This window comes from Labeo rohita, chromosome 5 (assembly GCF_022985175.1).
Source record: "Labeo rohita strain BAU-BD-2019 chromosome 5, IGBB_LRoh.1.0, whole genome shotgun sequence".
In the NCBI taxonomy this organism is placed as follows: domain Eukaryota; kingdom Metazoa; phylum Chordata; class Actinopteri; order Cypriniformes; family Cyprinidae; genus Labeo; species Labeo rohita.
The window spans coordinates 36,316,299-36,333,878 of NC_066873.1; the positions used below are offsets into that span (position 1 = coordinate 36,316,299).

The window sequence follows — 17,580 nt, forward strand, 5'->3', positions numbered from 1 at the left end:
ACTAGTGTAAACGCAGCCGAAGTTCATCTTCAGAACACAAATTAAGACAAGGACAATTGGCTAAAGAAATTTTAAAGGCATCTAGTCCATGTGACATCAGTGGTTCAATTTAAAAGACCTGTTTTTTTTGAAAGCATTGGCTGAAAAACTTTGAATAAGCTGAAATGTTCAAAACAGCTTTACTGAAATTTGCTGATGAACAAAAGCATCCACAGGCTGGGAGTACAAACTAAGAGCTATTCCTATTCTAAAGAAATAGGCACTAATATTGTGACACTTTAGAATACATTTTTATTCACGCTACCTGGTTGAGAGTTTTTTTTTCAGAGTCTGTGGCTGAGGAGAGAGTGAGAGATTTTAAAGACGAATTGTAGAGACTAAAATATTCAAAAAAAAGTCAGGGAAAAGAACAATCTTTCACATACTTTCCTGACCATGCAACTTTTTTAAACCAGGCATTGTAAAGCACACCTATCAACCATCCACAGTCTGCCCTGCCAACAGTACAGATACCACTGCGGAAATAATCCAGTATGCAAACACGTTCTGCAAAATGTTCTGGCCTGTGTTTGCTCTATTAACCCATGGCCCTCACCAGAGGCACCAGTGTTCGTTTTGGCAGGCGTTATTATAACTGAGAAGTGAATAGCTCTAATATCCTACTTCCCCCTACAGTGCTGTTTGGAATCATCTGATTAAAGTATCTAAAATAGCGGCTCTGCTAAAAATCGAAATGCTTTCCCTGGCTTCTGCCAGCGTTTTCCCACGCACAAGGCCCAAGGTTAACTATGAGTGAATGAGAGTGGGTGGGAAAACACTGCAAGAGTCTCATTTGGAGTTGTTGGCAATTACGGATATTAAGAAAAATTTGAAGAAGCTGCCAAAATCAAGGTGGCCACATATCTGGGGGCTGTTCTTGTACACTATTTTTGACGCTAGCGTAGTTGATCTGGAGTTTGCGTTTTGATTCTCATGAGCATTTGTGATTAACTCCACACTTTCTACATCCTATATAATTACAATCCATATCCTATAATTACCTCTCTCTTTCCTAGTATTTTAGTGTTTCTTAAATTATATACGACTCTGTTTAGATAAGCTAAAATTAATTTGCACAGTTTGGCAAGTGCTGCTACAGATATTATTGTGATTGTATACTAGGTTGTATACAAGGTTTGAATTGTTTGAAGCACGAATAAAGTCAGGTCTAGAACAACATGGGTGAGTAAAACCTGACAAAATTTTACTTTCGAGTGAACTATCCCTTTAAAGCAACTGTTTTCAGCCCTTTAATAATGTTGAGTAGTGCTTCCCTGTAGTTTACGATGATTGAAATAAAGCAATTCCTTGTTTTAGTAGTAAAAGTTAAATAATATTGCCATCTTGAATTCTGAGTACCAAAAACGTATCATTCTGTATTATTAATGTATTCTTTTCATTGTAGGACTTCTTGGAAGTCATGCAAAAAAAAAGCTGATTGTTTTCAGCAACTTAATGGCCTCTTCCTTTATTTCTGAAATATATATAGTTTTTTTTAAAGGTAAATCTTGCCAGCCTTGCCATTAGACGTCATTTCAGTTCCAATCACAGGTAGTTTGTGCTTTGATTCACGTATTTTCAAAGCAGAAACTCTCGTTTTTACAATGCAGTGCTGCATACAGTATATACGCCTTGTCTCTTCAAGGACAATGATGCAGTAGCTATATAAATGAGAATGTTTTGAACTAATTTGGTTTTGATTTTAAAATGAATATCAAAAATGAAAATCTGGTCTCCATTTACTCACACATGTCGTTCTAAATCCTTAACACAAAAAGGAGAAATATGACAAGAACTGTACTAGTCATTTTTTCCAGAGCGAATAATTTTTTTTGAGTCATATCTTGTAAATGCTTTGGTTTTAGTTCCAAAAACAGCCTGAATGATTTGTTCACAAATCAGACTGATTTGGTTTTCAAATTTAGCTCACTGACTCACTGACTGACTGTGTGGAGGTTAACAAGAGGAAACTGGTCAGGCTTTTCTATATAATTACAATGAATGGATACTGAGGCTTTAAAAAGGATGCAAAACTCATTATAAAAGCAGCTCTTATGACTCATGCACTATATATACGTTTGCTGAAGCCACTTCCTGTTAACCTGTGATTGGATCATTGAACCAAGAACCAGATTCAAGGTGGTTTTGTAAACTGGATCTGCCAAATCAATGAAAACATGACTCGAAAGAATGATTCATTCAATAAAGAGTGAGCACAATTCTCCATAAGTCATATGAGTTTGAAACAGCATTGGAGTGAGTAAATGATAAGTGAAGTTTCACTACAGGTGAATGAATTCTTTAAAACACGCATCTATTTTTAACCACCTCTCTGTTATATTACAGGAAGCCATTATCAGTGCATGGGTTCAGTACAGCGATGGCTCTGTGACCCCTCTTGATATCTATGACCCTAAAGATTTTACTGTAACCATCACCTCGCTGGATGAGAGCGTGGTCTCCACCTATCAGGAACCTTCGCAGCGCTGGCCTGTTATAGTGGCGGAAGGTGAGGGACAGGGGGCGCTACTGCGTGTGGAGATGATGATCTCAGAGACCTGCCAGAAATCCAAGAGGAAGAGCATTTTGGCGATGGGGATAGGAAGTGTACAGGTGAAGTTTGGACAGAACGACCTGGAGCAGAGGAGTGGAACTCATGAGGAGAACAGTCTGGACAACAGCACAAACGAACAGAGACAAAAGGTTCTAGAACCGGATAAAACAAGTGGAGGAGATAGCTGGAAATACACAAACACCGCAGTAGAGCGAGAAGAGTCTGTCCTAAAGAAAGTCAGCACGACCGTAAAGACTCCGCTGACTAGTCGTTCCGGGGGCAACAAGCAGGGTGGGGGACAAAACAACAACCCTGTGGACTATACCAGTTTTCCTGCGCAGGTGGACCTACCTGGAGCGGCGGAGAGTGACTTGACTCAAGCTCCAAGAGGTCTGTCAGACTTGGAAATTGGCATGTATGCCCTGCTTGGAGTCTTTTGCCTTGCTATCCTCGTCTTCCTCATCAACTGTGTCAGTTTTGCCTTCCGCTACCGCCACAAACAGCTTCCTGTTCTGGAGCAGGGCAACATGAACCATGCCCACGACTGGGTGTGGCTCGGTAACGAAGCGGACCTGATGGATCATCACGGCGAACATGGGCCACTGGCACACAACGATGAGTGCACGACCGCGATAGATCGCAACGAGGGGTGCGAGGAAAGCAAGTACCTCCTCAACGGGAGCGGTGTTCAGAAAAGCGGATCATCACATGGACGTGGCATCTCCCACGTACACTCTGATCCACGGTCTTGTTCAGGAAACGACCCTAGCGGAAAAGTCGAGCCCCTTAACAATTCCCCCAGCGCTGCCAAGCGCAAAAGGGTCAAGTTTACTTCCTTCGCCACTGTACTACCAGACGAAGGTGGGCCGTACACCAACTCAATCCTTATTGGAAATGAAGACGACATTAAGTGGGTCTGTCAAGACATGGACCTGGGACATTCAGCTGAGCTCAGAAGCTACATGGAGAGACTTCAAGACAATCTGTAGGAGCTGGGAAGAGAATGAAAGGGAAAGCGAGAGGGCGGACACAAAAACTCACCAGAAATGCCTTTGCACTGTGGGGGGGAATGCAGGGAGAGAGGGAGGGAGGAATTATCAAAGAATTGAAAGTGGATGCAAGGAGGGAGTAGGAAGGTATCAAATCTTTCGGGAGTCTTGAGTTAAGTAGGAAATTTACAAAATGGGGAAACGGGTGAAGAGAGACTGGCACATTCGTATTGGCTCCGCCGAGCGGTCCAGGTGGCGCGGAGTGAGAAGCTGCCAATTGGCTAGCACAGGGACAGAACGCCAGTTACCGACACCCCGAATAAACAAGCCCAAACAAGACCAGCAAGAGAAAGAAAGAAAGGAAACAAATTTGACAGCTGTACAGAAAATCACAGTCCATGGAAGTCAATAAACGGGAGTTGTTATCGCTAATGTAACTTAGTGTTTTGGTTTACTTGGATTCAAATCATACAAGTCAGAATTTTGGATGGATACAACAGATCTTATTTTTTGAGGTAATTCTGGGCTTTTTTTTTTTTTTTAGATTAGTATGTAACTAGACCAAAACAGGCCCTCAAAGCACCGGGCCTGCTCCAGATCCAGGTGTGTGTTTGTTTTTTACCGCTCATTTTGTACTGTCCGTCCCTCCTGTGTGAATTCCAAGAGAGCTGGGGTGCAAGGACATGTGGGATTCCCCCTGGCTGGAATCTGTACCAGCTGTATCTGCACACACACACTGTTTAAGGAGTCGAGAAACACCAAAACACAACAGTCCTCCCTCTCCATCTCTCCTCTGGGAGAAAAAACACAAGACATCAGTGATGAAAGCTACATGAGAATAAAAAGACTCCTCATGCACTGTTCATTTGATCAAGTGAATGTGGGAAAAAAAAGCTGACTTCTTCTTTTGCACAATAAGAATAACACAGAAAGTGCATATAGCGGCTCTCAGCTGATCTGAGACCAGTCTGTCTGACTGTCCACACAGCAACTGAACCAGACATACAACCTGACAGTTTAAAGATGCGATGATGAACATGAGACGGACCGTGTAGAAATACAAGCCCACAAAATTGAATTGTGTTTGTTATAAAACCATATGATTGCTGTGATAGAAAAATATACAAGAGTAGATATGGTCTATTACTCTCCAGTACGGTAAATGTATGAATGTTTCTCTTTTTATTGAGGCGAAATGTACATCGTTTACCCCCTTTTTACATGGCCGGAGCACCTGCCCATGGTTTTTACATGTCCTATAGGTTTTAAAGCAACTTTATATTTCTGCCTCACTAACCCCAGCGTTTACCCGGCTCCTTGAATCTTTGTTGTTTATATTACTGAAGAGTTGTAGGGAAGGACAGATGTGGAAACCTTCTCTATTTGAAAGCTCAGGTGAAAATACGCTCACAGATGAACAGTGGTAGAATTGAAATGTAGATTGTAAGAATGCAATATTTATTTGTAAGTGTAATATGAGATAGGATGTAAATAAAATGATTCAACATTTCTTGTGGACACTGCAAGGAGGCTGTTGCCTACGTTTTCACAATTGACACACAGTCATGAGGTCATCTGAGTGTTTCATATTCTATGTTCAAATCTGATTTCAGGAGGAATAAAAATGATAGGCTTTAATATAAGACATGTCATGGGTTTTATCAAAACATCAGATTCCCCGTTTACATGGGGAATTTCAGTCTTTTCTTTTGATATGCTATTTCTGTTTGTTTTAAAGGTATTTGATTTATTTAAAGCTATATTAGAAGTAGGGGAGAGCAAATTTAATTGTAATTAAAAAGTAATGTTTAAGAGATTTTTTTTTTTAAACATTTTTAATTACATTTTTTCCCTTTTTAAATAATTTTTTAAGTACAGATTTTCCATGCAGCATCTTAATTTGAGGTTGAAAAAAAACTGCATAATTACAAAATATTTATTAACAGTGAAATGCTTCATCATTAGTTGTGAGAACAGAATTGGAATTTTAATATGTAACTTTAATATACTAATATTTAACTTTAATTTACCTTTTATCTTTTTTATCTGTCTGTTAATAAAAGTATCCGTTGTTGTGCAAAGGCAAGGGCATTGAGCATTTATTATTACATTTAAACCTGCTCTCCCCTATTAAAATAGCTCATAAGCAATGTATAAATCCATTAATTTGACCGAAATGCTTAAAGAGACAACAGCAGTATGCGACTAAAAACCAACTTCTTTCCAGTAGCTGCAAGTTGAGGGGGTTGATTTTGATCTCTTTTCGTTTATAAAACATACATACCTCATTTTATCCAAGGTGGAGTGATAGGATGTCTTGTTTTCCAGGTTTCCTCATGGGATTGGTTTGACTTTTACTGTATCAAGTTTCATTTCGTTCTGGCCTTGACTCCCGGTACAGCAGAACGACTGTTTTCTTAATAAGTTTCTTGGTTTAGGCACTATCCAGTTTATTGTCAGTAGTGACTGTAAATTATGGAGAAACCATATAATAGAATGTGAGAGAGAGATGTTGAGCTCATGCGTTTGCCAAGGCCATTGCTGACACCACTTCAACCAGAATAATTTACTGGATTGTAACAATAACGCTCTTCGTTCACCATCCACACGAGGCCTTAGATGCTGTGTCACAATGTCTGATGACTCAAGATGGAGAATACAAACTCATCTTTATTCCATAGTCATTCGCTTAGTGATATTCTGATGTGTTTTACAGATAATCTATTCCTAAATGCTCATACTGTGCATTTTCTCATAAACCATGTCGTATCCTGCTGTATGATTCCATGTTTTCACATAAACATACTCGTCTGATAAAACTGCTTCGTGTCCATGTATACAAATCTATATTTTCATATAAATACGTTTGAGCACCTGAAGACACCATGATTTTGTACAAATATACAATTCTAAAAGCCGAAAGAATAACGTAACACACCTGCAACGCTCTACGTTCTCATTTTACGCAAGTACCGACATCCGTTAACGTCCCTTTGCTGGTATTTGTTCAGTATTACCCTCATTGTGTACATGCTTTGTCATTAAAGATGTTGACTACTGACATGGATTTTTGGTTTCTTTTGTTTCCCTTTAGTTTCAGAGCATTTCCAGAATACCCATTAACTTTTCTATTGTTAGCCAGCTGCTGGAGAACCAGATAGATATTTTTGTCATATCATTTGTCAAGAGAGAGCCTGCACCAGATTTTAGAATTGTCCACCTCCAAAATGACCAAATAATACAGTTTAACTCCTGGTTAGTGTTTAAAGGAAAAGTTCACTTCCAGAACAAAGATACAAATAATGAAATATACATAATTTACTTACCCACTTGTCATCCAAGACGTTCATGTCTTTCTTTCTTTGGTCATAAAGAAATTCTGTTTTTTGAGGAAAACATTTCAGGATTTTTCTCCATATAGTGGACCTCTATGGTGCCCCCCCAATATCCAAAATGCAGTTTAAATGCAGCTTAAAAGGGCTCTAAGTGATCCCAGCTGAGGAAGAAGGGACTTATCTAGCAAAACGATTGGTTACCCTGGTGAAAAAAACATATGCATAAGCATATGCTGGTAGGTATGTTTTGATGCTGGGATGCTGGTTAGGTATGTTTTGGTGCTGGTTTAAGCTGGTCCTTAGCTGGTTTATGCTGGTCCTTAGCTGGTTTATGCTGATCCTTTGCTGGTGGATGCTGGTCCTTGACCAGCAACATGACCAGCAAAAACCAGCAAAGGACCAGCTTAAACCAGCACCAAAACATACCTACCAGCATATGCTGTTTTTTTCAGCAGAGTATTTTCAAAAAAATAAAAGACAATTTATATCCTTTTTAACCTCAAACGCTCGTCTTGTCTAGGTCTGCCTAAACAGTTTTTTTTTTTTTTTTCCGGTTCAAGACTCTTGGGGTATGTCGAAAAACACCCATCTCATTTGCTTCCTCACTTTCAAAATTGTCCTACATCGCTGCAGAAGTACCGACCCAGTGTTTACAAAGGGAACATGCAAAGAAGGTCAAACGCCTTACAAAAAAAGGTAAAATGATTCTGAAGTTGGGGGAGAAAATGAGATGGGAGTTTTGCAACATATCCTAACTGTCTTGAACTGGAAAAGGCAGACCTAGACATAGTAGACGAACGTTTGAGGTTAAAATGTATATACATTTTTTTTTTTAAGAAAATAACCGATCGTTTCGCTAGATAAGACCCTTCTTCCTTGGCTGGGAGCCATTTGAAGCTGCATTTAAACTGCATTTTGGACGACCAGTTAAGTCCACATTATGGAGAAAAATCCTGAAATGTTTTCCTCAGAAAACATAATTTATTTACAACTGAAGAAAGAAAGACATGAACATCTTGGATGACAAGCGGATGAGTAAATGATGTGTAAATATTTGTTCAGGTAAGGAACTTATCCTTTAATCAGCTGTATGTAGTTTTGTGTATTTTTACGAATCGGAGCCCCCTACAGTTAAGTGGGTGGAATTTACTGTCGTAAATACCACACTGCCGTAATTATTGTTGATAGCTGTGCATTTGTTGCTGCAGTAAAGCAATCTGCCCTTTTCGCGGTATTTGACAGTCGCACATCAAGCTAACACACTCCCAGAACAAACGCTTGGCGACCGAGGGAAAGAAGTTAAACTTGAAGCCATACGCCACATTACAAGTCGGCTGTTGATTTTGAAACGGATATTTCAAGGTAAAAAAAAAAAAAAAAAGAGGCTGAACACAATAATATATCTATTTAAAACGTCCGTAGCTGTATATCAACTAAAGTTGCAAATGATATCTGCAGGGTTCAATCCATTTCGTCATATATTTGTGTATAGTCTGTGATTCCGGAGCACCTTTGATGTTCACAAATGACTAAAGTTTTGGACGGTGCACACCAGACATACCATTAGCCCTTGTAATAGCATCAACACAAGGTACAAAAAGGTAAAGTTTATCTGCAGCAAATGTTGGTGAGATGTACACCACAGTATACATTGTATTTGGACTGTTTCAACAAAAGATGGCACAAAAATACTCTGTAATGAACCCCACTATCTTCCACTTGGACTTCAAAGTCATTTTTTGAAATATGGACCCATTTTCCTCCTCTCAGAAAAGATGGAACTGTCATTATGCTGCTGTTTTAGAAGCACAGAGAAAAGGTAAGGGCTGTATTATCATTGTTTTACCAAATAGATGTCATTCATTTAGTCAAGGGGGCTTTCACGGAATATTATATTATTTTGGGTACAAAATATGTTGTTCACTGACATTACCAAGTATAGAACATACATAAAATAGAAATATATATGAAGAGTGCAGATGCAAAAGCCTCTAAGTGCAGTTAAAATCTTTCTTCTAAAATTAGCATTTTGTCAAGCTCCAGTGTGTAGGTTCAGTAATTTTACTTTAATGTAATTGAATAGCTTCTCTTCATTTCATTAAAGTTAAATAACTGAACTAATAACTGTACATAAACATAGGAGCACTTGGAGGCTTTTGCATCCATTGTGTGTGTGTGTGTGTGTGTGTGTGTTTAAATATATATAATAAGTTTGTAAGAAAGACTTACTTACAGTAGGACTTGTAGTATTTTTTTTAAAGAAGTCTCTTATGCTCATCAATACTGCATTTATTTGATCAAAAATACAGAAAAAAAAACAATAATACAAAATGTTATTACAATAAAAAATAATGCCTTTCATTTTAATATTCTGTATAATTTATTCCTGTGATGCAAAGCTGGATTTTCATCAGCTGTTACTCTAGTCTTAAGTGTCACATGATCCCTTAGAAATCATTCTAATATGTTGATTTATTATTAGAATAATCAATGTTGAAATGTTTTTTTTGGAACTCATGATTCTTTTTTCAGGATTCTTTGAATAGCAAGTTAAATAGAAGACAGCATTTATTTAAAATACAAATCTTTTCTAACAATGTTTATCTATGCTATATAAATAAAAGTATTAATTTCTTTAAAAAAATAGAAAGAATAAAAATGTACTGACCCCAAACTTTTGAACAGTAGTGTATGTTGTTAGAAAAGATTTCTATTTTAAATAAATGCTGTTCTTTTTAACTTTTTATTCATCAAAGAATCCTGAAAAAAGTAACACACGTTCCAAAAAATATTAAGCAACACAAGTGTTTCCAGCACTGAAAATAAGTCAGTATATTAGAATGACTTCTAAAGGATTATGTGACACTGAATATTGGAGTAATGATGCTGAAAAATTCAGCTTTGATCACAGAAATAAATTACATTTTTAATGTATGTCAAAATAGAATAACGTTGTTTTACATCATAAAAATATTTCACAATATAACTTTTTTTCTCTATTTTTGATCGAACAAACACAGCCTTAATGAGCATTAGAAACTTATTTAAAATACATTAAAAATCTTACTGATTTCAACTTTTGGCTGGCAGTGTGTATGTATGCTGTATTTGTTGACTGAAAATCAGGCTTGGAATCACTGGCTTGGTAAAGATTGAAAACCCCCCGTTTTAATCAGTTGGACCATCCTGTTCTTTTAAAGAGCTTTTTAAGTGATTCAAAATGGAAAATTAGCTTCCTCTTACACATCTCTTTTTCCTTTTAAATCGTCTCATTTTCCAGTGACATAAAACAGATGGTTTAGTTTTTCTTGCTCTCTCAGCCACTTGCTCTTTTTTTTTTTTTTTTTGCTCCCTAAACAAATTCTATTCCAATTTAGTGGCTTCCATTAACATGTGTTTCTGCACAGGGCATTGATTTACTGCTGGTATCAAATACATATTGCCAACCAAGTGAGACATGCAACCTTTCATTTTCACGCCGTCGCGTTACAAATTCGACATGCTACATTAACAAGAAAAATGGCTGTGTTTGGCAAAGCCAATGGGAAGTGGCCTGTGTCTTTAGATGACATTTCGTTTTCATTCCGCATTCATTACTGCGTGTTGTCACTGCTGTGCTTTAAGTTGTAAGAGTGTGAGTTTTTGCTTTATCGCTGTGAGTCATCATAAATGTGTTTGAGTGTGTTTGTCAGAAATGTATAAACGTGACACTGCTGAAGTGGAACAGACCAAGCTGCCCCGAGTTAAACAAACACCTTACCTGTGAATGACCACACTAGAGCCTTTGCCTTCAAGTAATGCTTCACAGAATATTAAAGTAATACATCTCCATGAGAGAAAAGGCAGTGCCCAGAGCGAGAACTTTTTCTTTTTTTCCTCTCTAAAATAAATGCACTTTATTTAAGGTTCTCAACTGATTGTGGTTCAGGAGCCCAGTTTTATATTGGTCATCAGGTGGTGACCCAGGACAGTACCAGAATTCATTATCATAAAAATCAGACAGCTTTGTGCTATCCAAAATATCCATGATTATATGTTTAAATTGTATTATTAGCTTTTTGCATTATTTTTTCCTGTTATGTGTGACCCTTTTAGAACAGACCCACGACCCATTTTTGAGCTGCAACCTCAGCAGTTAAAAACCACTCATTTACAGTATGTTTTGTGTGTGTGTGCGCTTTGAACAATGTTGTTTCCCAGAACATCAGCTTGATCATTTGCACTGCTGCAATTTCAAGCATTCTTGACATTTCAGTGTAAAAATGATGGAGTAAAATGTTTTTGCTGCTTCCTCAAGAATTGTTTATTGAACCATAAAATGTATTTGGAGGAACATGGACCTTTTTTCATAATTATGAATTTTGTCTGATGTCTGTGAAAAGGTTCCATAGTAGCGGTTTCATGTATGTTCAGGATACTTGCAGGGGTGCAAATGTGTCCGACCACAATAATAATTTGGGTTTTAAAATCCAATCAAATGTAAACCTTACAAAAAAATTTGTGGGAAAAAAAAAAAAAAAAAAAAAATAATAATAATTTTGAAAAATGTAAAACAAAAAATGAGAAATTAATGCAAAATATATTATATTATATTATATTATATTATATACAGCCTTGCAGCTTGGAAAAAAATAACAGAATCTGCTGATTTGCAAGGAAAAAAACTAATATTACCTAATTTAATGATGCAGAGTACAAAAAAAAACAAAAAAACAAGACTGATGAGATATAGGCACTTTACATAAACAAGTTAAATAAATAAACATTTAAAAAAGAAATTTTCTGAAGCTGTTTGGATGTAAAACGTCCACAGATGTTGCAGAAAACATCTGAATCGTGTATGCATTTTTTTTCTGTCACTGGCCATAAAGCTAACTTTAAAGTCAGGATCAGGCATAAAATAACATCTTGAGAATCATTCATACATGTGAAAATCAACTAAGCAAACAGTTGTAATCTGGATCAGAGAACGATAGGTCTCATGACTTTGGCAGTTTTGTGGGGATAATACAAGACTTCACTTTACAAATGTTTGTTAAAAAGCAAAAATGCACATTATGTTTTGTGAGAAAGTGTCACATGCTAGAGCAAAACAGCCAATAGTTTTGGAATCAGCATACCAAAATGTTTTATTTTATATTGTATTATATCATATTACATTGTTATATATTGATTATGGGGAAAAAAGTCAAATATAAATGTTTATAAATAGCCTCAAACACTTTGATCTCATTGTTTGTAGTTAGGAATCTCAGAGTTATGAATTCTGCCCTGCCTAATGACCCAGTCCGTATCCATAACTCACCCGAGACGTGGGTCATATTTCGCTCATGATGTTTAACCGAATGAAGAGCATATTATAAAAACTCGGGTCCACTTACTCTCCAAGCAGAGAGCCTTTAGCAGCCATCATAAAGTGCAGTGTTTCATGCTCTCTCATTCTCTGTCTGTCCCCCGTACCTCATGCTCCATTACCTCCCCTGTGAGCTGAACGCACAGAGCCCCGCTTATTCACTCTCTAATGTAGACAGCGGCTCTAGTGTGTGTGTGCGGAGATCTAATGTGACGTTAAATAGAGAGCAGCCTTGCTAATTCAATCCTTACTACAATAGAGTACGGCCTGAGAGAGTTTGCCTCCGATGGTGTTTTAAGGCTCACAATGGATCAGAAAAGAGCTCTATTAAAATCTCATTTTGTTATTCACAAGGAGCAGAACAAACTGGGACCTTGTGTCTTTTGAGAGTTACCAATCCTTGGAAGTGTGTTAAGCTTACCTTTGCTTATTTAACACAGCAAAATGTGATTTTTATTTCTACTACTATATTCACAAGAAAATATGAGTGGTGCTTGGCTGGGCAGAACTCACCTCCATGATGCTGGGATGTTGTGGGTGGCTGCCAGAGCATTGCTATACAGGTGAGCGCAGAGTTTTTAACATTGAGAAGTTACATCATTTGCCATCTTTGACGTCATGCGAACGTTCACAGCCTCAAATCCTTCACTAGCAACTGTGCTGATGTCAAAGGTATAGCAGATGGGAAAATATAAGCCCATTTCAGACCGTTAAGAGCCCTTGGGCACTGGTAAAACATCTTATTTAGTATAATAAAATATTTACATATTTTTATATTAAGTATTTATATGCCGCTTACAGTAAAATATTTCATCAGAACACAGCAACTTTTAAAGTTGCTACTCTCTACTGTCAGTAGAGAAATAAGTTTTTACATGATTCACCAGCAGGAGGCTAACTGGGCCATACCTTGACCCAACAATTAGTTCTGATTATCTTTTAGCACTTTATGTGGTTTCTAGGTTATTCTCTGGCGGATCTTGTTCACTGGACCAAGTCCTGGAATATACAGTGCTTAAATTTATTAGACCACCAACCTATGCCTAAACTAACAGTACTGGTGATGACCAAAATCATTTTCTGTTTTTGTAATGGTTAATCCACACCAGTATGTGGTGGTGTAAGTTTTTTGTTATTGTGTGTGAATAAAGAATATTTAGTTATTTCAGTTTATTTGCTTAATAAATTACAATAAAATGTTTAGTTTTTGACAGATTCCTAAAATATATATATTTTTTTTCTTTATTTTTCCTCACCTTTTTAAGATCACGTGACCAGCTACTGTAAATACTATTTACTTGCAACGTGACTGTTTCTGGATACTTGGATACTAAAAAAAACTTGGATGAAAGGAAACACAGTGGCAGTAAATAAATAAAAAGTGTTTTGGTTTGGTTTTGCATGATGCTAAATTCACACTTCTATATTTTAAACGCTAAAGTGCATCTTTACTTTAATGTTGATGAAATGCACCCCCCCCCACGACATCCAAGATGTTTATTTATTTCTGTCTTCAGTCAAAAAGAAATTAAGGTATTTGAGGAAAACATTTCAGGCATATACTGGCATATACTGTACCTTTTAACCACAAATGCTCTGTGATGAACACGCACGTCTTTATGCATGATGTAATCACGTTGGAAAGGTCATGCATGGTTAGTTCTTCGTCTGTGTGCTCCATCTAATTTTTTCCTCCAACTTCAAAATTGTTTGACATTAGCCGGTTTCCATCCAAAGTTACGAATTTACTTAGTGCGCAAAACTAGGATATTGCTTAAAACATTTGCGAATAAGCACCGTTTCCATTCAACGAGTCAAAGAGAACAAAATTGTCACTCTCTGATAAACTGGCGCCTCGCATTTTTGCTGGAGCGCCTGAAGTTGGAAAAAAAAAAGCAACTCTGAGCAGAAAAGCGCCCAACGCCATCATGTTTTTTTCCATTGTCCAATCGAATGAATGGAAAGGCGGGCCTTCCATTTACCGTTGCTTAGAAAATCTGGAGAGTGCAGTGATGGAGGAGAAACTTTTGGTGTCTATTGCGGGTTACCTGGAGCTGTATTTTTTTTTAAAGGTATTTGCTAATATGAATATATTTACTTAACAGCAAAAACCAAAGATTTTAGAGCGCTTGCGCTAGAATCTGTTGATTAGACTGACAGGACTGCTGATTTGATCGTTGCCTAGCAACACAAAAATATATTTTTTTAAAAAGTCACCAAAAAAGGCAGTGTGATGCACCTTGCATTTTCAGACTTCAAAAACGTGTTTGGTGTGATCGGGGCCTTATTCCTCAGCTGGGATTGTGTAGAACCCTTTGAAGCTGCATTGAAACTGTAGTTTGGACCTTTAACCCACAGATCCCCATTCAAGTCTACTGTACAGAGAACATTTCTAAAATGTTTTCCTCAAAAACCTTAATTTCTTTCTGACTGAAGACAGAAAGACAATGTCTTGGATGACATGGGGGTGAGTAAATTATAAGGAATTTTTTATTCTGGAAGTGAACTAATCCTTTAACAAATGGAAACTGTTTACAGAATTAGTTTTTTGTAATCTTCTTCAAACTGTTAAACTGCTTCTCTTCACTCCTATTCACCAGGCTCGTCAAGCATGCTGGTTTGACCTTAAAATGCAGGTTTAATGTATGTGTAATGTTTGGTCTTTTTCATTTATAACACTTCTCACTCTTTTATTGCTACTCTTTCCTTCTGCTGATGAACATTGTGTATTTCTAGACCCACAGCTTGGGAAGCAAGGGACCCAGCTTGAAGAGAGATGAGTGAAAGATTGAGTTATTTGTGATTTTCTAAGGTATGTAACAATTAGCTCTGTGAATTTCAAAGGTCTAGTTCCTTTCGCCTCCCTCTCTACTTCTATTTGGAAGACATTGTGATTGAGCCATTAGCATGCTAATATGTCCACACACCTCTTGATTAGTGTGCTAATAATGCAGCCTTGATATAGTTATTACCTGCTTGCTGCTCTTGATAGAAGAGGCAGACTTGCCAGACTATTTTAGTGGCTTCTTAATGATATGTGCATTAATAGAGCTAGTGACAATTGCTTTAAAGAACATAACATTGTTGTTTTGTGGCCTGTTAGCTTTGAGAGTATCAACACTACCGTTCAAAGTTTGGGGCCAGTAAGAAAATAATGCTTTTAATCAGCAAGCATGCATTTAAAATGTTCAATAACCACTTTCCATCACCCTGTTTTTATGCGCATTTTGAAGTAGCGCATCAGAAATGAGTGATGGAAACGCCACATTTCGCATAAATATCTTTTAAAAAGTTTTTGCGCTTGCTTGAGGTGGTTTTTGACTTGTGCGAAAAAGAGTTCATGCGAATAATGGGAGATGGAAACTCATTTACCGAATAAATTCCTCCATACGCATCAAAAATTCATGTGACTTTGTGCTATGGGACGGCAAAACCCGTCTAACCAGTGGACCGATCTCGTTTCACAGCTTCTGAAATGGTGTTATGGTCATTCTGAAAAGCCTAAGCAAAGTCTGATATCAAAGTATTTCTGTATAATTGCCTCCCGGAACAACGACTGTGTTCCCAAACAGCAGGCATCCACCTCCGAAAGAAATGTTCACATTTTGTGTTTTGTCTGCTCGCTCTGAGGCGCAAGTAATTTGTTATATATGAAAATGACTATATTCAGTGGCTTTTCCTACTTTTCTTAGTAATGTATAGTGTCGGTTTATCAGGAAGTGGCGATTTTGTTCTCTTTGACTTGGATGGAAACGGTGCTTATTCACAAATGTTTTATGCGATATTCCAATTTTTGCACGTAAGCTAAATTCGCAACTTTGGATGGAAACCAGACTAGTGACATTGACTTTAAATTCTATTTTAAACTTCTTTTTTTTAAATTCATATAATAATCTTGAATAAAATCAAGTTTTCACGAAAATATTAAGCATTATAATGTCAACATTGATAATAATAAGAAATTACTCTTGAGTACCAAAATCAGCATATCATAATGATTTCTGAACAATCAAGACTGGAGTAAAAGCTGCTGTTAGCCATCACAAAATATTTTCAAATAGAACAAAATATTATTGTAATAATATTTTACTCTATTCATTTTTTTCATGCAACGTTATATATGCTAGTTTACCCCAAAAGGCCGACTTTTTTTTGTCTTTCAACTAATATATGCATTTAAAGGAGAACTCCACTTCCAGAACAACAATTTACAAATATTGTCATCCGTGATGTTCATGTCTTTCTTTCTTCAGTTGTAAAGAAATTGTTTTTTGAGGAAAACATGTCAGCATTTTTCTCCATATAATGGACTGATATGGTGCCCCGATTTTGAACTTCCAAAATGCAGTTTAAATGCGGCTTCAAATGATCCCAAATGCGGTTGTAAACGATCCCAGCCGAGGAAGAAGGGTCTTATCTAGCGTAACGATCGGTTATTTTAATAAAAAATAATACAATTTATATACTTTTTAATGTCAAACGCTTGTCTTATCTTACTCTGCCTGGACTGTTTTTGTTCCTGTTCATGACAGTTAGGGTATGTCGAAAAACTCCCATCTCATGTTTTCCCTTAACTTTAAAATCATCCTATATCACTGTTTTACCTTTTTTGTTAAGGGTGTTTGGTTGTCTTTGCATGTTCACTATGCAAAGACTGGGTCAGAACTTCTGCAGTGATGTAGGATGATTTTAAAAATGATTTTTGAAGTTGAGGGAGAAAATACAGTCAGAGTTTTTCGACATACCCTAACTGTCTTGAGCTAGAATACACAGAGTTCAAGGACTGCAAAGCAAGACGAGCATTTGAGAATAAAAAGTATTTATATTGTGTTTTATTTATGTAAATAACCAATCGTTTTGCTAGATAAGACCCTTCTTCCTCGGCTGGGATCGTTTACAACCACGTTTGGGATCGTTTGAAGCCGCATTTAAACTGCCTTTGGAAGTTCAAAATCGGGGCACCATTATATGGAGAAAAATGCAGAAAAGTTTTCCTCAAAAAACATAATTTCTTTACGACTGAAGAAAGAAAGACATGAACATTGTGGATGACAAGGGGGTGAGTAAATTCTTTGTAAATTGTTGTTCTGGAAGTTCTCCTTTAAATCTTTTCTTTCATCAAAATGTACTAAATTTGATGGTAACAAATTTCCTGTTTCAAAAACAAATCAATCAATACATCTACTACAGATGTACATTAAACTTCAAATATGAACTGATTGGCTGGTATTATGTTTACAAATTTCCTAACACTGGAAACATATTGGTTAAGACATGCATTGCATCTGATTTCTAACATCAGCACCTCCC

At 37.0% G+C, this 17,580-nt stretch overlaps 1 protein-coding gene across 2 annotated transcripts in view; it reads left to right on the top strand.

Moving 5' to 3' along the window:
* Positions 1-6,629, top strand: part of si:dkey-215k6.1 (transmembrane protein 132C) — a 245,291-nt gene extending 238,662 nt beyond the window's left edge. For both annotated transcript variants that reach the window (XM_051110577.1, XM_051110578.1), the window contains one exon: positions 2,386-6,629. In XM_051110577.1, the coding sequence (XP_050966534.1) occupies positions 2,386-3,582 (1,197 nt within the window). In that variant the 3' untranslated portion in view covers positions 3,583-6,629. The remainder of the gene's footprint in view (positions 1-2,385) is intronic.
* The last annotated feature ends 10,951 nt before the right edge of the window (positions 6,630-17,580 follow it).